Below are 26,752 nucleotides of genomic sequence, written 5' to 3'. Positions count from 1 at the left end.
AGTTGAAGAATTTGAGGAGCACATGGGCACATATTCTCAAGATATTAAAGAATGTGAGGAAAGTTTTCAATCCATTGTGTAAATATTCTATACTGCACTTTGGGGAACATATGGAAAAGAATCAATCAGTGAGCATTTATTAAGCACCTTTTACATACCCATTAGTGTACTAGGTTCTGGGGATAGGATTACTAAAGATTCATAATCACAGGGAGATAGTTATCTTTTAGAAAGAATATTCCTAAAAATTCTAAGAATTCCATTTAATGAATATCATGACAAGGAGAATGATATAATCGGGCTGGAATGGACATGGATGGAAGGATGGATATCAACACTGGGTATAGTGTCAATGACTTCTGAGTGTATTCTCTATTTTTATACTGGAAGTGTAAAACAGAGAACAATGGTACATGTTTCATGTTCTATGAGGGAACATTACATTTTGCACTGCTGTCTTCACCTCCTTTTTCCTCCAACTGTAGAAAATGGGATTTAGCATGGAGGTTCCTGTACCATAGGATAAAGCATTCAGTTTGTCTGAATCTGGGTCCTTTGCCTTGGATTTTGAATACATTGAGAGAATGGTGCCATAGAATACGATGACCACAGCGAGGTGTGCTGAACAGGTGGAAAAGCTGTCTTCCTTCTGTCAGCTGACTCTCAGAATGGTGGCAAGGATAAGTATACATTAAATGAAAACGAGCAGCACTGGAGTCATTATCATCACTGTAACTGCTCCCATCATGACAAAAGCATTGAGGGAAATGTCCACACAGGCCAGTTTCAGGACAGCCAGTATTTCACAAAAAAATGATCAATGATGTTATTTCCACAGAAGGAAAGCCTCAGTGTGAGAATCGTTTGGAATAATGAATTTGTACTCCCAACTATCCAGCTCACAGCTGCTAACTGCACACAGACTCTCATCTTCATGATGATTGCATATCTTAAAGGATTGCAGATGGTCACATACTCATCATAAGCCATCATGGCCAACAGGACAGACTCCGTGGTTCCTGAAGGATGAGTAAGGTACATTTGTAGTGCACATTCTGGGAAAGAGATGGTTTTCCTGACTGATAGGAAATTGACCAACCTTAAAGGAACAAAAGAGGATGTACCAAAGATGTCCATGAAGGAGAGGTTAATATAGAAGAAATACGTGAGGGTGTGAAGATTGCAATCCAGAATACTCAATGCAATGAGAGAGAACTTCTGCAGCAAAATGTTTACGTATATTCCCGTATAACAATATAGTATTCCCAATATAACACAAAGAGAACAATCTCAACATTGTGATACTTAGAAAGGCCCAACAGAATGAATTCCAGCACAACCATCTGATTTGCTTCATGGGTTCTTTTAGCTTTAGCATTAAGAACTCAGAGAAAGATTCAGGACATTCATATACACATTATTGTTTATGATGGGGCAGCTAGGTGGTGCAGCAGATAGAACACCAGTGCAGGAATCAGGAGGACCTGAGTTCAAATCTCACCTCAGACATTTGACACTCACTAGCTATGTGACCTTGGGCAAGTCACTTAACCCCAATTGTCTCATCCTGGATCATCTCCAGACATCCTGATGAATATCTGGTCGCTGGATTCAGATGGCTCTGCAGAAGTGAGACTGGTGACCTGCACACCCCTCCCTCACTCAAAACAAAGTCAAGTATAAGTCATGTAATTATTTCTCTGATGGCATGGTCTTCTTTGGCATCGAAGGACTAACACACACACACACACACACACACATCCTTTATGGTATGGATGAAGTGACCCAAATAGGGTTAGATCTGACTGCATTTTGCATACTTATCTTGAACTACACAGTTGGGTACCTATTCTTGAAGTACAGGCTCTAGTGTATAATCCATGACTGCAATGTCATTCCTGTGCTATACCTAATCCTACATAGTCACAAATGCTACAGTTTCTATAGATCTGCGAAAGTTAAGAAACACAAATATCCAAATAGGAAATGCAATAAGATCAACTAAAATAAGTATCTTCACTCTATCTCATAGTTTACTTGCTTAGGTATGGGGTAAGGGAGATGCTATATATTACCCTGTACATTAAGTGAGGGAAGGGAGGAAAAGGCCCTTATAATCAGATTTTAGAAATTCCTGATTTATACCATTTATACCCATGAAAGTTTACATCCCTTTCTGCTGCAGATGCCCTTACATCCACGAGATAATCCAGGAGCAGGATTCTTCAAATTTCTCAGTTTCTTTGTGAATGCCATTTGATAATTCCAGCCATGTTAGTGTTAAGAATCATTGACACAACTCTAACTCTCTATGAAAATGATCATCATAGCTGTAATGAGAAAATAGGAGCAGTGATTGAGCTAGTTGCTTGGTCTTAACTATATTCATCATCTCCAATATTATTATATTGAAAAGAACTATATTTGTCTAAGGTAACCACCATAACATACACCTGAGACAGATATCAAGATAGATGCCATTAAATTAGCTTTTAAAGGACAAAATCAAAGAAGACCAATGACTTTATAATGTTGGGGCCAAGGTACAGTGTGTTCAATTGTGGCTGATCAGTCCAATAAGAGCACAGAAAGCTCTCCCACAGGTTATGCACAAATAGTCCATTTGAACATTTTGGATGTAGATGTCTGTAGATTTGTGCATCTCATATCTCCTTTGTGCTACTGTAATTCTGCTTTGCTTGTAGAGCACAGTACCTTCTTTGATGCAGGCATGCCATGCTTGGTGGTCCTGTCCTATTGTATTCCATGTCTAAGAATTGATACTAAAGTTTTTCAGAGAGGTCTTAAGTGTGTTCTTGTACTGCTTCTTCTGACCTCTGTGTGAGCTCTTGCCTTGTGTGAGTTCTCCATAAAATAGTCATTTAGGTAAATGTTCCTTTTGGCGTTAGGGCTGCATGGCCAGCTAATCAGAATTGGGCTATCTGTAGTAAAGTTGTAATGCTTGGCAATTCAGCTCTAGAGAGGACCTTAGTGACTGGTATTTAATCTTGCTAGGTGATCTTCCCAAGATAATTCAAATAGAAGTGTTGCAGTTATCTGGCATGGCACTGGTAGATTGTCCAGGTTTCACAGCAATAAAGTCAACATAATGTTTGTGTAGAACTTCAGTTTGATAGGCAGCCTAATACCTCTTCTCTCTCACTTTCTTTGGAGCCTCCCAATGCTTTACTAGCTCTGACAATACATGGATCTACCCCATCATCTATGTGGACATCCCTGGACAAAAATGCTCTACTTCTTGTTATTTTGGAAACATGAAGGTGGAGAGTTTTATGCTTTTTATTTTTCATGGCATCCCCAAATCTCAGAATTCCAAGTAGCTCAGAGGCTCTCTAGTCCAAATCATACTTGAAGAGAAATTTTCCCTCTAGTAGTACTGACAAGTGGTCACCCAATTTTTACTTGAATAACTCTAGGGAGGGAAAACTCATTGTCTCCAAAAAGAGTTCTTTACTTTATTTTGAATAGCATTAATTATTGGGAAGTTTTTCCTTACATTGAGCCCATGGGACAATCGCAATGAGCCTAATGCCACTTTACCATGACTGTTCTTCCAAGAGTTAATAGCTATCATGTCCTTATTTCCTTCTCCAAGTTAAAGATTCTTACTTTCCTCCTCCAAACCTTTCATGACATGGTCTCAAGTTGGCTTACCATTCCAAATTTTTCGTATCCATCAATGGTGAGCATGTGCCTTGCAATACTAAGAATTTGCTTCTTAGTTTTCACTAATTCATAATGGTATATACTCTATTCATCTATATGAGTAAGATGAGAGGGTAACAAATTATTGCTGGGTTTTGTAAGTGCCTTATAGTATATGAATATATTCATTAGAAATCTTGAGTATTAGAAAGGTTGTTGTTCTTGTTGTTTGTCCTTCATTCTTGAAGAGTACCATGACTTCAAGATGATAACATGACTTGACTTTGATTTTAATTTGAGTGAGGGAGGTCTGTTCAAGGTCAGCAGCCTCACTTTCTTCTCCTGAGCCATCTGGGTTCAGGGGCCTGATATTCTTCAGGAAGACTGGAGATGGCCCACTATGCACTGTGAGAACCTAGCACTTTCAGACTAAGGGTTTATCACATTCTCACTTAGTGTGAGATCCACCCATTGAATGAATAGGCTTCTTTAAGTAGTAGTTACTCAAAGGATGGCCCCTTTAATAAAATCTAAATCAAACTGGGAGGGGAAGACACTGAAGGTTGTTAGGGGCACTGATCTCCATGCCATCTGGGATGCCACACTGGCGGACATCAGGTAAATTGAGTCCAGAGTAGGGAAGGGTGAACAAGATGGTGTTGGAAGGGATGGCCCCACCCCTGGTTTGTGTTTGTTATTATAGTTCTGGCTCATGTTCATTACTATAGTTTCGGGTTTGCTTGTGTGTGTTGCCATGGTTCATTGGGCTGGCTGGCAGAGACTATATAACCAGAGTGCTTGCTTGAATAAATCAGAGTTGCTTCATGACCTGTTCTCCCGCCTCATTCTTTTACTCGCGAGCTCCACAGGAGGATAAGCAGCCTGCTGGCCAGGCATAAGACTTGATCCTCTTGGTGTGCTATGCCAGTACCATAGCAGAAGTTTCCTGGGTAAAAAGAAGCAGTTGCTATTTAGTAATTACATTCACTCAGTGCTAGGTGGGTGGCAACTTGTCCACTCTATGAACTCCAGAGTGAATTGGATTTAAGGCCTGATCTTTGAGCAAGAACTATAGCCAGTATATCCAAAGGAAAAAGCCAACTGTTGGCCATGGTGTTTACCTTTCCCTGGGTAGAACACTAGAGGAGAGAAGAGGCAAGGAGAGCAGAGGAGAGAACAAGAGAGATCAAGAGAGGAGAGGATGTTTTAGTCACTCATAGGTTGTGTTCATCCTTTGTTCTCAAAGAGGGCCATGACATCAAGATAACTACATGACTTGCAGCTGACTGATTTCAGTGAGAGAGGGCTGTGCAAAGTCACCAATCTCACTTTCTATAACTGATCCATCCACATCAGAAAGACCTGGATCACATATATAAAAAAAAATCACATAGAATAATGGATATAAAGCTGTAAGGTACTTCAATTTTTCTCTTTTTACTTTTTTCATTTATTTATTTATTTTTAGGTTACGACGTTTGTTTCCACAAAATTTTGAGTTCCAATTTTTCTCCTCATCCCTCCCCTCCCCCTACCCCATTAAACTTTGCATTCTGATTACCCCTTCCCTCAATATATCCTCCCTTCTATCACTCCTCACCCTTCCTTATCCACATCTTCTCTCTTTTCTTGTAGGGCAAGATAAATTTCTATACCTTGTATATCTGTATTTCTTATTTCCCAGGTATATGCAATAACACTTCTCAACATTCTTTTCTAATACTTTGAATTCCAAATTCTCTCCCTTCCTCCCTCCCCACCCATCCTCACCAAATTTAACACAGGCTATATATGTATCGTTTTGCAAAAGACTTCCATTGTAGTCATGTTGTGTAAGACTAACTATATTGCCCTCCATCCTCTCCTGTGCCCCTCTTTTGTTCTATTCTCTCATTTTACCTAGTCCCTTCCCAAAAATGTTTACTTCTACTTACTCCCTTCTCCCATTTGTCCTCTCTTCTGTCATCCCCCTCATCCCGTCTCCCCTGCTTTCCTGCAGTGTAAGGTAGATTTTCATACCAAATTTAGTGAGCATGTTATTCCCTCCTTAAGGCATATGTGAAGAGAGTAAGCTTCACTTTTCCCCTCTGATCTCCTCCCTTTTCTCCTCCATTGAACAAGATTTTTCTTATCTCTTTTATGAGTGATAGCCTGCCCCATTCCATTTCTCCCTTTCTCCTCCCAATATTTTCCTCTCCCATCCCTTAATTTAATTTAATTTTTTATGGATATCATCTCTTCTGATTCAACTCAACCTGTACTCTCTGTCTATATGTGTGTGCGTGTGTGTGTGTGTGTGTGTGTGTGTGTGTGTGTGTGCATATCATCCCTCCATCTATCCAAATACTGAGACAAGCCTCAAAAGTTAGGCATATTATCTTTCTATGTAGGAATGTAAACAGTTCAGCTTTAGAATGTCCTTTATGTTTTCTCTTTCCTGTTTACCTTTTCATGCTTCTCTTGATTTCTCTTCTCTTCTAGTCTTTTCATCAAGAATGCTTGAAAGTCCTCTTTATCATCAAATGACCAATTCAATGGTCCATCCAATGGGATAGACATTTCCTGTTGGCCTTCCAGATTACCTTTGGCTGGAAACGTCTTTCACTTTGTACTGTGCCTTCTGCTGCTCTAGAATATGTTGAGAGTAATTTTTTACAAGTATTTTGTGGGCTGTGGGGGAAGCACTAGAGTATATGTGTCTTTCTATTCCTCCATCTTGGCTTTGCCCCCTTAAGGTTCTTTAAAGACCATCTAGTCCCACACATTCTTTATGCAGATCAAAAAATTGAAGCCCAGAAAGATTGAGTGACTTCTCCAAGGTCACATAGGTAGTAATTAGATCTGAATTTTGAACTCAGGTTCTGAGATTCTAAGTTCAGTGCTCTTACTACATGGGATAATAAAATGATCTTTAAATGAGAGACTGAAGGACTGATGAAGAATTTTTTATTTGAAGTTATCTCAGGGAGAAATGATATAGGGAGATCTTCTGAGGTGTGGAATTATAGAAAAGTGCTCAATATCTTGATTCTTTAAAATGTTTCCTGTGACCCTGTGTAGAATTTACTGCTACTTCTTGCATAATGTCAAACTATTCATTTCATTTGGGTTGTTGGAAATCAAACACCGGGGTGGTGGTGGTGGTAGAAATATTACTGGAGAAACTGGACATAAAGAAGACCTCCTTTAACATGTTTTTTTCCAAAGACACCTCTTTCATTACCAAATCGTAACGTCCCAAATCCTTCATGGCCGTTAGTATTCAATGAGAGATGAGCTCTGTGGAACTCACATTAACTGATAATCAGGAAGACTCGATAAATCAAAAAGCTTTTGTTAAATGTTTTTGTCAATAGATGAGTATCTATTTGCAAGGCTGTCATCCAAATTGGGGAGAAAACAAATGCTTATATAAATTTGTAAAGGACAAATATGAAGTGTGTAAATACAAGTATATAGAAACAGTTAAAAACAAGATAGTTTGGGTAGGAAGACACTAGCAATTGGGAGGAATCAGGAAAGGATTCATGTCGAAGTTGGTACTTGGGTAGTATCTTGAGAGAAGAAAGGGACTGTGAGGTGGAAATAATGTAGGAATTTATTTCAGTTGTGTACGACTGCCAGAGAAAATAGCTGAAAATGAAGAACTGCATGCAAGGAAAAGAGAGAAGATCAGCTTAGGTGAACTGCAGAGTGCAAGTGTGGTTATAGTCAATGAGGCTGAAAGGATAGACTGAGGCCAGAGTGATTGTGGTGGTTTGATGCATCCCTTTCAAGAATTAATTAGATCTGTACAAAAGTGGAATTGACTGACTCAAGAGGTAATGTTTTCCTTCTAGTTCTAGGTCTTTGAGTAAAGGTTACATGATTATTCTTGTTGAGTTAAATCATGTCTGACTCTTCATGACCCTATTTAAGATTTTCTTGGCAAAGAAATGAAGTATTTTGTCATTTCCTTCTCCAAATCATTTTATGGATGTGGAAACTGAGGCAGAGTTAAGTGACTTTCTCAGAATCACACAGGTATTAAATATCTGAAACCAGATTTGAACTCAGGATGATGTATTTTCCTGACTTCAGGCCCAACACTCTATCTGCTGTGACTCCTACCTGCTCCTAGATGAAGAATCTACTTCCCAGATATAGTATGCTTTTGTGGGAATTACTTTCAGATAAATTTTGGATTATGTGACTATTGAGACCTTTCCCAACCCTCAGTTTCTATGAGTCTGTGATTTTCCCTTTGTCTGGAGGAGATTGCCTGAAATTATACAAGCAGATGTGATGGGATATGAATATAAAACTTGTTCATGGATACAGTTTTAACCAATTTTCACATGAAACAAGATAAGGGGCCTATAGTCTCCTGCATTTCTTTTAAATATCATTGCAGACAGGTGTGCTATTCATTTTAAGTATTTGACACTCAAAGGTGAGCCTATCAATCTGTGCTATTGACTCTATGCAATTCCTGGAGCATCACACTCTTGGAAGATTCAAGTTGTAAGTGGCCAAAAGGTCAATGGAACTTGTACATGATGTTCATAAGGAGTTGAAGTATATTTCCTATAATGACTTACTGCAAAATGTGATGTAAAGGATACCACTGAGGTATTGTCTGACCAGAAGAGGAGACAGGCATGTAAGGTAAAAGCAAAGGTATGCTGGAGTTAGTTTGTACCAGCTTTCAAGAGTTAATGATAACATTTTCAGTGTGAGGATTTACACCTGGGAAATCAGCAAAATACTACAAATCTGGGGGTTAATTTATAGTTTTGTTGTCTAGGCTTAAGAAGTGATGGACAAAAAGTTACGAACATAGATTAAACCTGAATGTTTGTTTTATTAACTGGCTTTTTTTTTGAGCTAGTTGATAAACAGTTAATAGTACATCCGTTTGCATAAGAAAACCACAAAATCTCCAAACTGAAAATCATTCTACATATCATCTAACTTGCCCTTTCCTCACCAAGCATCTCTACAACTTCCCTGAAAAGCGTTCTTCTAGTCTGCTTCAAGTCTTGTAGAGAAGAAAAACTCATTACCTCCCAGTTCAGCCTGCTGATTTTTGGATAGCTGCAGTAAAGAGGGAAGTTTTCCTTATATTTGAGTGATAGTCTATGTCTTGGCTACCTCTGTCTTCTTGGTTCTGCCCACTGGGGTCAAGGAAAGCTATTCTTATTTCCCTTTACCATCACAACTCTTCAAATATTTGATGCTTTGAGAATAAAGGCAACATATTTGCGTAGCCGAACTTCTGAAGTATATCTATACATATACGTCTATATCTCTATCTCTACCTATATATATGGGGCAGCTAGGTGGGGCACTGGACCTGGAGTCAGAAAGATGCATTTTTGTGATTTCAAATCAGGCTTCAGATACCTTGTAGTTGTATGACCTTGGGCAAGTCACTTAAATCTGTTTGCCTCAGTTTCCTCATATATAAAACGAGTTGGAGAAGAAAATGACAAACAACTCCAGTAGATTTGTCAAGAAAACCCAAATGGGGTCTTAACGAGTCAGATACAACTGAACAATACACATATTTATGAATATATATATATAATGTATGTATATATGTATGTATGCATCCACACATATGTGTATCTGTGTATACACACACACACACACACACACATTCCAAGAAGGAGATTGCTAGTTCATTGTGAAAATGTATTTTTGTGAAAATATACAATTGACATCGGTGAACTGAGGATCACAGAATTCAAGGTAACAATATTTTAAAAACTAAATTTTTGAGTTCACAGACTAACAAAATGAAGGCTATTAGGTAATAATGTCATTGATTGGAGAATATATTTTGGGTAATTTTGAATATTTAATATCTATAACGAAAATAGTTGTATGTGCTTCATGTTCTATTGGAGAATACAATCTTTTGCACTGCTGCCTTCACTTCCTTGTTCCTCAAACTGTAGATGATGGGATTTAGCATGGAGGTCACTGCACCATAGAATAAGGCAATCAGTTTGTCTGAATCTGGGTCTTTTACCTTGGGTTTCAAGTACATGAACAGTATAGTTCCAAAGAATATGATGACCACAGGCAGATGGGCTGAACAGGTGGAGAAGGCTTTCTTCCTTCCTTCAGCTGAGTTGAGTCTCAAAATGGTGGCAAGGATAAACATATATGAGATGAAAATGAGCAGCACTGAAGTCATTATCATCACTGTAACTGCTCCCATCATGACAAAAGCATTGAGGGAAATGTCCACACAGGCCAGTTTCAGGACAGCCAGGATTTCACAAAAAAAATGATCAATGATGTTATTTCCACAGAAGGAAAGCCTCAATGTGAGGATTGTTTGCAGTAATGAATTTATATTCCCAACTATCCAGCTTATGGCTGCCAATTGCACACAGACTCTCATATTCATGATGATGGTATATCTCAGGGGATTACATATGGCCACATACCGGTCATAGGCCATCATGGCCAACAGAACAGACTCTGTGGTTCCCAAGGCAAGAGTTAGGTACATTTGTAATGCACATCCTGGGAAAGAGATGGTTTTCCTGACTGATAGGAAATTAATCAACATTAAAGGAACAAAAGAGGATGTGCCAAAGATGTCCATGAAGGAGAGGTTACTAAGGAAGAAATACATGGGGGTGTGAAGGTTGGAATCCAGAATACTCAATATAATGAGAGAAGAGTTCCCCAGTAAAATGATCAAATATATCGCCAGGCATAACACAAAGAGAACAATCTCGACATTGTGATGCTTAGAAAGGCCCAGCAGAATGAATTCCAACACAACAGTCTGATTTGCCCCATTCATTCTCTTATCTCTCTTTTATTTTTAGCATTAGCTACTTTGAGGAACACAGGGTAAATTCAAATACTCAAAGCTCCTTGCTCTATTAAGCAGCTGTATAAAACAGGGAGGACCCCTCTGGTTGCATTCCATATCTTCATTTAAAGTTCTACAAATGATTTTTATCTGAAATTTGAGGATAAATCTTGGCTACAATTTAATGCTGTAAGATGATTCCTGTGTTTCACCTAGTGCTGCCTTAGTTCCAAATGCTAACCCTTCTATGAATGCAGTAAAATTGTAAAACAAATACTGACTTCCCCCCCATCATCTTGCCAAATGTTTAGGTGCTTTGAAACTTTCTCCAACTTAACTTGCTTATTACTGGTAGATGGCCGCTACTACATATTACTAGATGCTTGTGATTAGAGATAAAGGGGACAAGAGGTGATTTGGGAGGCAAGAATGTATAACTTTGGTTTTTGAAAATGGCTGCTCATATATGGGTCCTTTGTATGTATAAGGTCCTTGTCCTTACACATGAATAATACAGATTCACCATTCTTCAGATCTTGGATCTTCTCCTCATTGCCATTAAGGGATGGCAGTCAAGAGAGCGTTAAGAACAATTGACAAATTAACACATTATCTCTTTAGGAAAATTTTCTCTGTAAAGAGAAAGGAGAAGTCATGATTTAGTTTGTTAATAGGACCAGAAGTTAATGTACTTTACTGCAACCTTGTCCACTTGTATGGCCAGTGATGCTAATGGCTTAAAACCCTCATGAATTCTTAGCATTCATTTTGTGCATGCTCAATTTTTTCCTTCTTTCTCTGTGACTCAGTTTATGATTATCTATATATTTTGCTTCCATTTTTCACAATCACATCTGTCTTTATTCTACCCACCTTACGGTAGGCATAATTGCAACTGAGAATTATATTTTTTGCTTCTATCCTAATTTCATCCCTCTTCATAAACTCTTAGTCATATCCTTTTGCCTTCCGAATAAAGTCAGGCATTGAAGGCCTTCTGTAATCTAAAGCCAAACCTTTCCTTTAATTAATCAATTAATTAAATAGCATTTTTTCCAGTTATATATAAAGATAATTTTTAGGATTTGTTTTTACAAAATTTTGAGTTCTAAATCCCCCTCTCACCAAAACCTTTCCTTTTATCATTGTCTCCTACAGCCTGATTCAGTTCATTTAGATTCAATTCAATAGGCTTCTTTTAAATACTGTATGCAAGGCCCTATGCTAGATGCTTGAAATAAGTAAGAAAAAAAGTATTCTTGCTCTTCAGGAGCATACATTTGACTACCTACCTTTATATGTCCTAATCTCCAGGAAAAAGAAAAGACTGGAGTACTGTTTCTGGATTTTGGGACCTCTACCTTCTCCTATCTGAATCTTTGCTTATGCTGTTCTCGCCTTTTGTAACGTTCTTTCTCCAATTCCTGAACTCTTCTGTCTTCATTCTTGCCTTTCTAAATCCTATTTGTCCTTTAAAGCCTAGTTCACTTACTGGTTCTTCAATGAAGATTTCTCTGGTTTCCCACCCACTGCACTCTAATGAACTGTAATGTGTCATGGTTCTGAAAGACTATTCTTTATCTGTACCTCTGATAATGATAACTTCCTATTTTCTGCTGTGAGACTTTCTCCATTCTGTTTTGTATAGTGGAGCTATTTATTTTTGTTTTAGTATCAATATCTTATTTCTCTAATTGGATTTTTTATAAGTTTCTCATTGCCAAGGCTCATGTATTAACCATTTTCCAAACTGTTTCTCCCTCTTCCACTCAGGTGCATCTAGCTCATCTCCTCCCATCAGAACATGGGCTCTGCTATTAGACCTCTGGGCTCTGATTTGTAAATTTTTGTCTTTTTTTTTCCGGAATCAGATCCCCAAGTCAACTGTTTCCCAACCATACTTCTGTGTTCATCACCCTCTGCAACTTGTAGCCATCCTTTTTTATGTTATCTTCTTGTATTAGAGTGTGAGGTTCTAGAGGTCAGTCTAATTTGTATTTGTTTCCATAACTTAACATAGGTCCTGTCACATGGTAACTACTTCATAAATGCTTATTCATTTGTTCATTTTATATCCTTCCATTTATTGTTCTTCCTCCTCCATCATTACAGTGAATGTAGAGTTCTTTGTTAAATAACAAGATTCACTATTTTTCCTCCCTAACTCATCCGTATCCCCAATTTTTCTGTTGAGAGCTTCCCCATCTCTCTAGTCACACAGTTTTGTAATCTCAGAGTCAGTCTGGACTCTTTATTTTCTCTACATCCAATCAGTTGTGTGACAATTGGTAAATCAGAAATTTGGACCAGTTGATATCCCTTCCAAGTCTAAATCATTCTTCTCCTTGCCCTCACCTCCTTGGTGTTGTATACTGGCTGTTCCCTCAAAATCCCCTTTTCTGTTCAAACATCCTTTTTCCTTTCTTTATGCCCTTCTCCCAATTAGAGGACTCCTAGGAGCAGATAAAGAAATGTCCAAAACACAGAAAGGATTCATGACAGGTCCAAATCAGTCATTACATTTTCCCCTCTTTATTGGCTCTCTTCTTACACAGGATCCTACACAATCCTCCAATTCATACTTATATCACCTTGTGGTTTGAACTCTGCTAGGGAAGGGAAACAAGATTTTGGGGGTGTCAGGCAGGTAAATAGCCAGTTTCTGCTCATATTCTCGTATATGCAATGGACACCAGAGATTTTTAATCTGAGGCCCCTGAATGTTTCTTAGGTCTTAATTTTTTGTTGTGTATTTCAATATAATTGATTTCCTATGTATTTTATTTTATGCATATAAAAACATTTTTCTGAGAAGTTCATAGTCTTTAGCAGACTGTCAAAGGAGTTGATCACACACACACACACACAAGCACACACACACACATTTAGATTAAGAACTTCTGACAGACCGTATGAGGACATGGACTCCCTAGGAAGAGAAATAATATGATTTAGGTCTATTATAGAGGCATTGCCCTTCCTATGAGAACTGAACTTTCCAATCACTTCTCAAGATTAGCTATCTCTTTTCTACTAGTAAGTTCATAGGTTCAGAAGGTTTACAAGATGAGTGTTTTTTATTTAGAAGTCAATGCAAACAGGATATACCTCATAGAAAGTAATGATTTCCATCCCTACTCACCTACCCCCACCATGGGCTATCCTCATTTACATATCTACCATCCATGATCAACAGCGATGTGTGGGGAAGACTCGAGGTGGGAGAGAGGACTCTCTAGGGTTGTCCTGTGATTGTCTTTCTTTCTGTCTTTCTTGTCTTTCCCCAAACCTTAAAACCAGTGCACTCTGCAAACCATAGACTGGACAACAATAGGTTCCACCCAAACTCCACTTAATGACAGTTCTCTGGACCCTCCTGGCATAGAGTGATTATCAATAGTAAGTGTTTCCCTTTCCCTTCCAGCTATATGTAGTCATTTTTTTCTTTCACTCATTAAGGGGGCCATTCCCTGACTCCATCTTAAAGAGCCCTGTTCACTGAATGGGCATCATCTCCGTCTTAAGCGAGTACCTGAAAAGGCCGTAGCCTTTAAAGGCCAAGGTCTCCTATTGCATCCTGGACTGTCTCCAGTCATCCTGATGAATATCTGGTCAGTAGATCCAAATGGCTCAGGAAGAGAAAGTTAGGCTGGTGACCTTGCACAGTCCTCTCTCACTCAAAACAAAGTCAGATGCAAGTCATGTCATCAATTCTCTGATGTCATGGTCTTCTTTGAAAACAAAGGATGAACACAACAACAAAATCCGTACAGTTCCAGATCTTATCATTTCTACCTCCATATTATTTGTGTCACATAAAAAATTTGGTAGGATCCATCCTTTTGGTATTTTTGCAAACAGTTTGTTTAAGGTTGGGATGAATTGTTTGAATATCTGACAGAATTAACTTGTGAGTCCATCTAGTACCCAGTTTTTTTCCTTTGAGAGTTCTTTTATGTCTAACAAGGAAAGGAAGGAATGGAGGGAAAAAGGGAAGGAGAGGAGGAGACATCGAGAGGGAGAAAGAGAATGGGAGAAAAGGAGGAAGAAGGGAAAAGAAGAAGGAAGGGAGGAAAGAAGGAAAGGAGAAAGGAGGAAGGACAGAAAGAATGAAAGGAAGCAGGAAGGAGAAGAAGGAAAGAGGGAAGGAAGAAAAAGAGGAAGAGAGAAATCTGGGAGAGAAAGTGAGAAGGAAATTAAGAAGAAAGGAAGAAAAAAGAAGGGATGAAATAAAGAAGGAAAAAAGTCTTAGACACTTTTGTTTTGTTCTAATCACTGCTATTGATCTATCATTACTAGCTAACATTTATATCATACTTTGAGGTTTACAAAATATTTTTCCTAATTTGATCTTTGAAACAATCCTGTGAGGTTGGTGCTGTCTCCATTTACAGATCAGGAATCTTAGAGAGGTTGTTATGTTCCTCACCAAGATCACAGAGTGAATGAGTCTGGGAAGAGATCTGAATCCAGATCTTCTTGATTCCAAATCCATTGTGTTCTCTACTGCCCCCTGCTTCCTCTCATAGTAACTGTATCTTTTTTCAGTCTCAGTCACCTCATCTGAAAAGTAGGGTACTGCCTTGATGTTATACTTCACATAAACTTATGAATGTGCCTGGTGAACAGAAATAAAATTTAGTCCTGAAGGAATTTGTGTTAATGCAATCCTAACTATGGTCAATAATGAAATTTTCCTGCAACACACAGACACAAATTGGTTTAAAGAGGACTTTAAATCTGCTACTGAGTACCTCATGACTTTGGTTGAGTCATTTCCTTCTCTAGATCTCAGTATCACCTTCTGCAAAATCATTGACTTGTACTTCATGGAATCTAGTATCCTTTCTAGTTCTCTTTTATCATTCAGTTGTGAAATACAAACAGTCTTAGACCTGGCTGCCATCAGTCTGTCAAGGATGATTGGATTTTGACATGTGATCCTTTTTTACCCTGAGTAAAGTCCTAAGTAGAAAAACAAAGACCTGAGTCAGGAGAGGCTTGCAAAGCCTCTTTAAATCAGGAGAGAAAATGAGAAAATACCTGAAAAAAAGTCCATTTTTGTCCCTAGTCATTCAGAAGATAAGAAAAGGAGGAAACTGGGAGTCCAATCAAAGGAGAATTTCCATGACTTTGCCTGCAGTTTCTGGGGTCATCAATTTGTACCACTGAGTCCATGGAGCTCTTTGGGAGTCTAAAACGTTTATCCTATGGTTCTGTTCAAAATAAAACTCTGATAAGGGGCCTTGGATTAACTCTAGGTGACAGAAAAAATCAAGGTGATCATTTTTCTCAAAACCAAACCAAACCAAACCAAACCAAACCAAACCAAAACAAAGCAAACTAAACCAAACCAAAGCACAAGAACAACCCCAAAACTTATAGAGCTTTACAGTGTTTATTTCATAAACATTCTCATCATATGGGCTGTACAAGTGCTATTATTCATATTCTTTCTATGAAAGTATTTCAGAATGGAGAAATTAATTGAATTCCTCATGGTGACATGGTTAATAATAATTACCTTGACTGTAATATCATATTCCTAAAACTTGCCCTGTTTCTTAATGGCACTTTTTTGAGTTTATACAAAAACTGTTTTTTTATCATGAAGAAATGTTGAAAAGGATGCCAATATAAATTTTTCTGGAATTCAAATGGATGCAACTATTAGTGTTTTTGAAAAATTTAGGTTTCTTTGATTAGTGTCACAGTCCAGATTCAAACCCAGGTTTATTAACACCATGTTCAATGCTCATTCCCCTAGAGTGTGAAATGAGGGGAAACTTCCTAAAACAGAGACAATTTGCTATGTTGGAAAGAATGCTTAACAAGGATTCAAAAAACCTGGATTCAGATCATGGCTCTCCACTAAAGATATCTACAACACACTTTAGGGCATGCTGAGTAGCAAGGGGCAAAAATTGCCTATAGAGTCAGAGGAGCTGGGTTCAAATTCTATCTTTTTTTACTTGTTACCTGCCTCGGTAGTGCTGTGGATAGAGGACTGAGTTTAAATCTGACTTCAGGCCCTATGACCTCAGACTAGTTGTGTAACCCCAGGCAAGTCACTTCATTCTCTTTGCCTCAGTTTCCTCATATGTAAAATGAGCAGGAGAAGGAACTTTCTTCAGTGTCTTTGTCAAGAAAACCCCAAATGGGCTCACAAAGGGTCAGAAACAACTGAAATAACTGATCAACAACAAATTTGGTCAGGTAACTTAGATAAGTAGTCCTGGAATTTCCAGTTCTGTGCTACCACAAAGAGAGCTGCTATAAACATCCCATTCACATTCAAAGTTAAAATGATCATTTGTGAATTTCCCTGCATCTTATTTGTATTCACTATTTTCTTTCTCAGCCCTTCTTTATACCATATCCTTTTTACCTTACCATTTCCTACTACCCTCCCACACCACTTCACCCACCTCTTCGAGTGTTCCCCCACCTTTTCCCCCCTACCCCATCTCAATCCACATATCCTTCTAAAAGTCCCTACCCCACTCTGTCCCCTAGTTTTCTTTCCTCTCCACATTTTCTACCTCATTTCATAGTACTCCCTCTATATATGCCCTATGTTCCACTGGAACTGATTATTTGTAGGATTATAGGTTGACACCTGGAAAGGACCTTGGGGGTGGTCTAGTTGAAATCTTTTATTTCATAAATGAAGAAACTCTTGGTTAATGGCTGAATAAGATGTGGTGTATAGTTGTGATGGAATGGTACTATGCCATAAGACATGATGAGCTCATTGAACTTAGAAAGGCGTGGAAAGACTTGCAGGAGATAATGAAGAGTGAAGTGAGCAGAATTGAAAGAACACTGTATACAGTAAAGGTCATGTTGTTTTAAGAACAACTTTGAGTTGACCAAGTCATTTTGACTATTATAAATCTAGAAATTGAAAACTAGGGACATATGAAAAGAGATGCTATCTGCACCTAGAGCAAGAACTGATAAATAAAAGTATGTATTGAATGACATACATATATATGTGTATGTGTATATATGTGTGTGTTTGTGTTTGTGTGTGTGTGTGTCTGTGTGTGTGTGTATGTATGAGGTAGACATCTCTGGGGCAGGAGAAAAGGAAACAAAGGAAAAATATGTACGTTATAATTTTGTTATATATTTGAAGGGAATAACAAATTGTACAGGGCAAATTTGTAGTTTCATGTGCAATCATCTCTTTTTTGTATTGTATTGTGTTTTGTAAGTGCTCTTTTCGTTCCTTGAACTGGAAATAAAACAAATTTTTAAAAAAAGGCAGTTTGGAGAGAAGATCCTCTGGGAATCCTGAAATCTTCATCCCAGTAGTGTTGTGCAAATTGTGTGATCATATATAGTAGTGTTAGGTGCTGTTATTACTATTAATAATAATAATTTATGTTATTAGAGTTACTGGAAATGGGATGAACTGCCTGTATGGATAATACATTCCCCATCATCAGAAGTTTAAAGTAGAGGGTAATTGACCATTCATTCAAGAATGATGTATAAGGGATTCGATTTTGTTTTAACTCAACATTTTTCTTAAAAAAAAAAAAATTTGAATCAATATTTCTTACCTCAATTCCTAAGCTACTTAGGACCAGAGACGTCTCCTGCAATCTTCAAGGTAGAGCAAGAGCATGTTCAGTTATCAGGAAGCTTCTGTTCACATTGTTTTTTTACTACAGAGATAACACGGAAGAATAGGTTTGGTGATGGTATTAAATGTTGGATTGAAAATGCAACCATGCTGATTAACATGGCTTATAGATTCACAGGCCCATGTTCCACAAGCAACTAGGATAATTCATGATGGAATAAAGCTGAAGAAAAGGGAGAGTTGGAAACCACTGTGAATATGTACCATGACTGCACAATACTTCTGTCACATGCAACATTAATAGAATTAACAGTAGCCATGAGATAGATTGGTATCCAATGTTTAGGGTGCTCAGATAAAATGAAAATATCATTGTGTATAAAAAGTCTCTATGAATGCGTCCTGTCCAAAAAATTAAAGTTATGCATCATTTTGGAATAAAGATGCCTGATAATTCCACGATTGTGTTTACCATACTTTGCCTACCTTAAGATAAACTCCTTTGGACTCACTATTGAAATTACTTTGTTTATAACTTCTCATGCTCTTGGGGACTTCTTTATTCCCTGAACAATTTAAAGTTGGAGTTCTGAGGATACAGACAGTAACATTTTGTTGCTTTATGAATAGTCTCAGAGATCCAATTAATTTCACTTGCTTATTGGACTATTATTCTCCAGTACTTTACTTATTCCTTCATACTAAGTAACTGCTCAGACAAGGAAGGTTGGTACTAATTAAATGTTTTGTTAGGAAAAGATTTTCTAAGGTCTTAAGGAAAGTGTTTTTTAATTCTTCTCTCTTGGTTGTCCCATGATTAAATTATTCAGGGACTTAAATGTATTTAAACATAATATACTATTGTCAATTGTATACTCTTCTATGGCACATCTATTAAAACTGGGTGGGCTGTTCTTTTATTTATATATTTACAAATATGCAAATTTTATATTTATAAATATAAAATTTAGAATAAATATAAATTATAAATAATTTATTTATTTTTCAGTTCTTAGCATACACTTCCACAAGAATTTGAATTCAAAATTTTCTCTCCATCTCCTCCTACCTCCCACCCCAGGAGAGCATGCATCCTATCCACCCCTTCCTCTGTTGTATCCTCCCTTCTGTTACCCATCCTTCTTCCATCTTCCTTCCCCTCTCTTATCCTGTAGGGTATAACAGATTTCTATATTCCATTACTTGTAAAACTTAATTTCTAGCTTCATGCTAAAATAATTTTTAACATTCATTCTTAAAGTTTTGAGTTTTAAATTCTCTCCTTCCCTTCCCACCCAACCTCATTGACAAAACAAACATTTCAATATAGGTCATATATGTGTAACAATAGAAAGCACTACCATAATAGTTATGTTGTAAAAGACTAACCACATTTCCCTCTTTTCCATCTTACCCTTCATTTATTTAATTCTGTCCCTTGACCTGTCCTCTCACAATAGTGTTTGCTTCTGATTATCCCTTTCTCTAATTTGCTATCCCTTCTATTGTCTTCCCTCTCCTATCTCTTTCCTCCTTGCCTCCTGCAGGGTAAAATAGATTTCCATATCCAACTGAATGTGTGGTATTCCTTCCTTAAGCCAAGTCCCATGTGAGTAAGACTCAATTTCCTTTCATTTCCCCTCTCTTCCTCTCTTTTGTAGAAGCTCTTTCTTTACTCCTGTATATGAGATGATTTGTTACCTTCTACCTCTCCCTTTCTCTTACTCCTAGTACATTGCATTCAACTGTAAATTTTATTTTTTTTAGGCATTCTCTCTTCATATTCATCTTACCCTGTGCCCTCTGTCTATGTATATATACAGATATGCATATACATACATATATACACACACATACACACATGTGCATATACCTTACACATATATAATATTCACATACATACATACCCATATGCAACTACATGTATATATATATATACCTTCTAATTACCCTAATACTGACAAAGATTTCATGAGTTACAAATAACATCTTTCCATGTAGCAATGTAAACTGTTCAACTTTAATGAGTTCCTTAAGCCTTCTCTTTTTTGTTTGTCTTTTCATGTTTTCTTGATCCTAGTATTTGCAAGTCAAATTTTCTATTCAGGTCTGTTCTTTCCAACAAGAATATTTGGAAGTCCTTTATTTCATTGAAATTCCATTTTTTCCCCTGAAGTACTATACTGAGTTTTTCTGGGTAGGTAATTCTTGGTTTTAATCCTAGTTCCTTTGACCTCCGGAATATCATATTCAAAGTCCTTTGATTCCTTAGTGTAGAAGCTGCTAAATCTTATGTTATCCTGATTGTATTTCCACAATACCTGAATTGTTTCTTTCTGGCTGCTTGTAATATTTTCTCCTTGACCTGGGAATTCTGGAATTTGACTGCAATATTCCAGGAGTTTTCCTTTGGGCATCTCTTTTGGGAGGTGATCAGAGAATTCTTTCCCTTTCTATTTTGCCCCCTAGTTGTACAATATCTGGGTCCTTTTCCTTGCTAATTTCTTGGAAGATGCTGAGTAGGCTCTTTTTTTGAGCATGGTTTTTAGGTAGACCAACAATTATTAAATTATCTCTTCTGGATCTATTTTCTAGGTCAGTTGTTTTTCCACTGAGATATTTCACAATGTCTTCTATTTTTTTCATTCTTTTGGTTTTGTTTTATAATTTCTTAGTTTCTCATAAAGTCATTAACTTCCGTTTGCTCTATTCTAATTTTTAAAGAACTATTTTCTTCAATGAGCTTTTGAACCTCCTTTTCTATTTGACTAATTCTGCTTTTTAAAGCATTCTTCTCCTCTTTTGCTTTTTGGACCTCTGTTGTCATTTGGGTTAGTCTATTTTTAAAGGTGTTATTTTCTTCCACATTTTTTTGGTCTGTTTTAGCAAGCTGTTTATTCACTTTTCATGGTTTTCTTGCATCATTCTCATTTCTCTTCCCAATTTTTCGTCCACCTGTGTTATTTGATTTTCAAATCCTTTTTGAGCTCTTTCATGGCCTGAGACCATTACATACTTTTTTGGGAGGTTTTTGTTGTAGAAGGTTTGATTTTCATGTCTTCCTCTCATGGTATGCTTTCTTCTTCCTTATCCTAATGGATGGAAGAAAGTACCTTTTTACCCAGGAAGTGACCTTCTATAGTCTTATTTTCCCCCCTTTTTGGGCATTTTCCCAGCCAGTTACTTGACGTTTGAGTCCTTTGTCAAATGCAGGGTGTACTCTAGGGACCTGTAAGTTGTCAGTTCCTTAAAGGTGAAACAATTAACGTAGAAGAGTTTACTCCTTCCCTGGCCTGCACTCTGGTCTGGGAGTAACCATAAGCACTCTTTTCTGTCCACGATCTGTAAGTACAATTCCCTCTCCAGAACCTTCACCAACTCTGCCATGCCAGCATGCCTACCAACTCCCAGACCTCCACTCAGGACTGAAACCCAGATACGCTGCTTGATTCTCTCAGGGTCTCAAGCCTGAGGGCTCCAAAATCAGATACTGTGCCGCAGTGGCTTCTGCCACCCTGGGGCCAGTTCCTGACCTAACATCCCTCTCTACCAAGTGAAAGAGCTTTTCCCCTGCTTTTTCAAGCTGTCTTACATGTTTGTGAGTTGAGAAATCAGAGAACCTCAGCTGCTGCCTGTGATTCCATGCCCTGAAATCTGCTCAAGTCCCAGCCAAGTCATGTGCCAAAGCTGGGCTGTCCTCTGCTCTGGGCCCAGTGTATGTGAATGGGATGAACTCTCCCATGAAATGGAGGCAGATAGCAGAATGTATTAAAAACCATAATAAAACCGTATTGTGTTTACAAGAAACACATTTGAAATGGGAGGATACCCCCCAGGGTAAAGGTAAAAGGTTGGACTTGAATATATTGTGCTTCAGGTGATACAAAAAAAGCAGGGGTAGTAATCCTAATCTCAGATAAAGCAAAAGCAGAGATAGATTTAATCAAAAGAGATAAGAAAGGAAACTCTATCCTGCTAAAAGTTACCTGAGACAAAAAAGCAATTTCATTACTCAATGTGTATGCTCCAAGTAGTATAGCATCCAAATTCTTAGAGGAGAAATTGAGGGCACTATGGAAGAAATAGACAGTAAAACTATAGTAGTGGGGTACTTCAAACTCCCCCTCTTTGAACCTGATAAATCTAACTTCAGATTAAGAAAGAAAGAAGTTAAGGAAGTGAATAAAACTCTGGATAATGTACATATGATGGATCTCTGGAGAAAACTGAGTGGGGATCGAAAGGAATATACCTTTTTCTCAGCAGTACATCACACATATACAAAAACTTACCCTGTACCATGGCATAAAAACCTCCCAATGGAGTACAGATAGGCAGAGATAGTCAATGCATCCTTCTCAGATCACAATGCAATAAAAATTATATGTAATAAAAGGCCATGGAAAGATAGACCAAAAATTAATTGGAAACTAAATAATCTAATCCTAAAGAATGAGTGGGTTAGGCAACAAATTATAGAAACAATCAACAACTTCATTCAAAAGAATGACAATAATGAGAAAACCTACCAAATCTTATGGGAAACTGCAAAAGCAGTTCTTAGGGGAAGCATTATGTCTTTGAATGCCTACATGAAGAAAAGAGAGATCAATGAATTGGGTATGCCCCTGAAAAAAACTAGCTAAAGATAAAATTGAAAATCCCCAAATAAGTACCAAATTAAAAATATTGAAAACCAAAGGACAGATTAATAAAATTGAAATTAAGAAAACTATTGAAGTAATAATGAAAACTGAGTTGATTTTATGAAAAAACCCAATAAAATAGATAAACCTTTGGTCAGTTTGATTTAAAAAAGAAAGAAGAAAACCAAATTACCAATATCAAAAATGAATCACCTGCAATGAAGAGGAAATTGAAACAATATTGGGAAATTACTTTGCCTCACTGTAATCCCATAAATTCAACAATCTAGATGATATGGATGGTTATTTTAAAAAACATAAATTTTCAAGATTAACAGAAAATGAAATTCAATACATAAATAACCCTATGTCAGAAAAAGAAATTGAATAAGCCATCAACGATCTCCCTAGGAAAAAATTTCCAGGGCCAGATGGATTTACAAGTGAATTCTATGAAACATTTAAAGAACAGTTAATTCCAAAACAATATAGACTATTTGGGAAAATTGGGGAAGAAGGAGTCCTCCCAAATTCTTTTTATGATAAAAGTATGGCTTTGATTCCTAAACCAAGAAGAGCCAAAATAGAGAAAGAAAATTATAGACCAATTTCTCAAATGAATATAGATGTAAAAATTTTAAATTTAATTTTTGTCAAATGAATACAGCAAGTTATCATGAGAATAATACATTATGATCAGGGAGAATTTATACCAGGAATGCAGGGCTGGTTTTGTATTAGGGAAAACTATTAGCATTATTGATCATATCAATATGAAAGCACATGATTATCTCAAGAGATTCAGAAAAAGCTTTTGACAAAATACAGTACCCATTCCTATTGAAAACACTGTAGAGCACAGGAATAAATGGAACTTTCTATAAAATAATAAGTAGTATCTACCTAAAATCTTCAGCTAGCTTTGTATGCAATGGAGATGAGCTACATGAATTTCCTATAAGGTCAGGGCTGTAACAAGAATATCCATTATCACCACTGTTATTCAATACAGTACTAGAAATGTTAGCTTTAGCAATAAGAGAAGAAAAAAAATGGAAGGAGTTAGAACAGGCAAAGAAGAAATGAAGTCATCCCTCTTTTCAGATGATATGATGATATACTTAGAGAATCTCAGAGATTTAAGCAAAAAAACTACTTGAAATAATATGCAACGTTGGCAAAGTTGCAGGTTACAAAATAAACCCACACAAATCTTCCACATTTCTATATATTACCAAGAAAGCACAACAGCAGGACATAAAAAGAGAAATCTCATTTAAAGCTAGGGTAGACTCTATAAAATATTTGGGAGTCTACTTGTCCAAACATATCCAGGGACTATATGAACACAATTATAAAACACTTTTCCCATAAATAAAGTCAGATCTAAGTAAGTGAAAAATCATCAGTTGCTTATGGGTAGACCAAGCCAATGTAATAAAAATGGCTATTTTACCTAAATTAATTTACTTATTTAGTTCCAAACCAATCAAAGTATCAGAAAAATATTTTCTAGAGGGAGAAAAAATAATATCAGAAGACATCTGAAAGAACAAAAGGTCCAGAATATCAAGAGACCTGATAAAAAGAAATGCTAGGGAAGGTGACCTAGCTCTACCAGATCTCAAAATGTATTACAAAGCAGCATTTATCAAAACCACTTGGTAATGGCTAAGAAACAGAAGGGTAGAGCAGTGGAATATGCTAGGTACTCAAGACACAGCAGTCAATGAATATAGAAATCTGCTGCTTGATAAATTCAAGGACCCCAGTTTCTGGGATAAGAACTCACAGTTCAACAAAAATTGTTGGGAAAACTTGATAACAGTGTGGCAGAAACTAGGCATAGACCAATGTTGGGGTCCCCTAGACCATTACGGGAACCCCTAACCCGACCCAAGGCTCTTGTCCAGCAAGAGGCCTTGATCTAGTGAGTAATGAATGAGGCAGGAAACAAGGTGGTGAAGACTCCGTTTATTCCAGCTAGCTCACATGCATATATAGTGTTAATTATGTGAACATCCCTAAGCCTATACATTGAACCTATCACCTAACACCTTTCCTTACATGGGTGTCTTCTCCACTGGACATCCGGAGCTGGACAAAGAACTGCCACGTTGCAAACAAAGACAAGACCTGTCCTCCTGAAATCCATCTAGTTCCACCCCTACTGACAAGCCCCTAGGTTATCTAGGCAGGCTCTCAGTGTGGCGTCCTGCAATGGATAGGGGTCGGCTCTAACTCGTCCCATTACAGACCAATGCCTGACATGATCCACAAGAATAAAGTCCAAATGTGTACGTGATCTAGGTATAAAGATTGACACTGTAAACAAATTGGTGGAGCAAGGAATAGTGTATTTATCAGATTCATGGAGAAGGGAAGAATTTTTTACTAAACAAGAGACAGAAAGCATTATGAAGTGCAAAATGCATAATGTTGATTACATTAAACTGAAAAGTTTTTGTGCAGCCAAACCCAATGCAACCAATATTAAGAGGGAAGCAGAAAATTGGGAAAGAATTTTTGCAACTAGTGTCTGTGATAAAAGTTTCATTTCTAAAACATGTAGAAAACTTTGTCAAATGTACAAGAATACAAGTCATTCCCCAATTGATAAATGGTCAAGGAATATGAACAGACAGTTTTCAGAGAAAGAAATTAAAGCTATCTATAATCATATGAACAAATTCTCTAAATCAGTATTGATTAGAGAGATTCAAATCAAAACATCTCTGAGATACCACATCACACCTATCATATTGGCTTACATGACAATACAGGAAGATGATAAATGTTGGAGAAGATGTGGGAGAGTTGGAACACGAATCCATTGTTGGTGGAGCTGTGAGCAGATCCAACCATTCTGGAGAGCAATTTGGAACTGTACCCAAAGGGCTACAACAATGTGCATACCCTTTGACCCATCAATACTGCTTTTAGGACTGTATCCCCAAGAGATCACAGAAATGGGAAAGGGTCCCACACGTACAAAGATATTTATAGCAGCTCTCTTTGTGGTGGCCAAAAACTGGAAATCAAAGGGATGCCCATCAATTGGGGAATGGGTAAATAAATTGTGGTATATGAATGTAATGGAATACTGTGGTTCTATAAGAAATGATGAACAGTCAGAGAGGACTGGAAGGACTTATATGAACTGCTCCTGAGTGAAAGGAGTAGAACCAGGAGAACTTTGTACACAGCAACAACCACAGTGTGCGAGGAATTTTTCTGGTAGACTTAGTACTTCACTGCAATGCAAGGACTGAAATAATTCCCAACAGTTTCTTAAGTGAAATTCTTCCACACCAAGGAAAAGAACTATGAAATTTGATTGCAGAATTAAGAAGATCATTTTCTTTCATATTATGTTTTGGTTTGTTTTATGATTTCTGCCTTTCATTTTGATTCTTCTGTGCAACATGACTAAGGTGAAAATGTGTGTAATAGGAATGTATGTGTAGAATCTATATAAAACTGTATGCTTTCTTAGGGAGGGGGACAGGAGGTAGGGGAAAAGTGGGGGAGGGATTGTTAACATCTAAAATATATAGAAGTGATTGTAGAACAGTGGAAACAAAAAAGAATTAAAAAAAAAAGATACAGCAAAAAAAAAATTGAGGCCCAGAAGGGTTGAGTGACTTCTCCAATGTCACATCTGTAGTAAATAGATCTCAATTTTGAACTCAGGTGCTGAGTTTCTAAGTTCAGCGTTATTACCACATGGGATGGGAAAGTAATCTTTTGATGGGAGACTGAAGGACTGACCAAGAATTTTTGAATTTATATTTTCCTAGTTTCTGGTAGGAGTATAGGCAGATTTTCTGAGGTGTAGATTTATAGCAGAATTTTCAATACATTCATTCCTTAAAATGTTTTCTGTGACTCGGTAGAGAATATTTTCCTTTCCTGAATAATGTCAAACTCTTTATTTTGCCTGGCTTGTTGGAAATAAAACACTGGGGTGGTGGTGAGGGTGGAAGTAATACTGGAGAAATTGGAAATAGAGAAGACCTCCTTTAACGT

General features: G+C 37.3%; 1 protein-coding gene and 1 pseudogene across 1 annotated transcript; both read right to left on the bottom strand.

The window, feature by feature from the left end:
* Positions 1-418: 418 nt before the first annotated feature.
* LOC140503167 (olfactory receptor 13C2-like) lies at positions 419-6,916 on the bottom strand (annotated as a pseudogene).
* A 2,625-nt stretch (positions 6,917-9,541) lies between these two features.
* On the bottom strand, positions 9,542-10,471 carry LOC140523113 (olfactory receptor 13D1-like). The gene has a single exon (XM_072638165.1). It carries the CDS (start codon positions 10,469-10,471, stop codon positions 9,542-9,544), a length of 930 nt encoding a protein of 309 aa, XP_072494266.1.
* Positions 10,472-26,752: the final 16,281 nt, after the last annotated feature.

This window comes from Notamacropus eugenii, chromosome 1, assembly GCF_028372415.1.
Source record: "Notamacropus eugenii isolate mMacEug1 chromosome 1, mMacEug1.pri_v2, whole genome shotgun sequence".
Taxonomy (NCBI): domain Eukaryota; kingdom Metazoa; phylum Chordata; class Mammalia; order Diprotodontia; family Macropodidae; genus Notamacropus; species Notamacropus eugenii.
Note: the sequence above shows the minus strand (reverse complement) of the source record. Positions and strands in the feature narration are given on the sequence as shown.

Excerpts from the sequence above, each read along its gene's own strand:
- LOC140523113 (XM_072638165.1), bottom strand. The coding sequence starts at position 10,471 with ATGAATGGGGCAAATCAGACTGTTGTGTTGGAATTCATTCTGCTGGGC.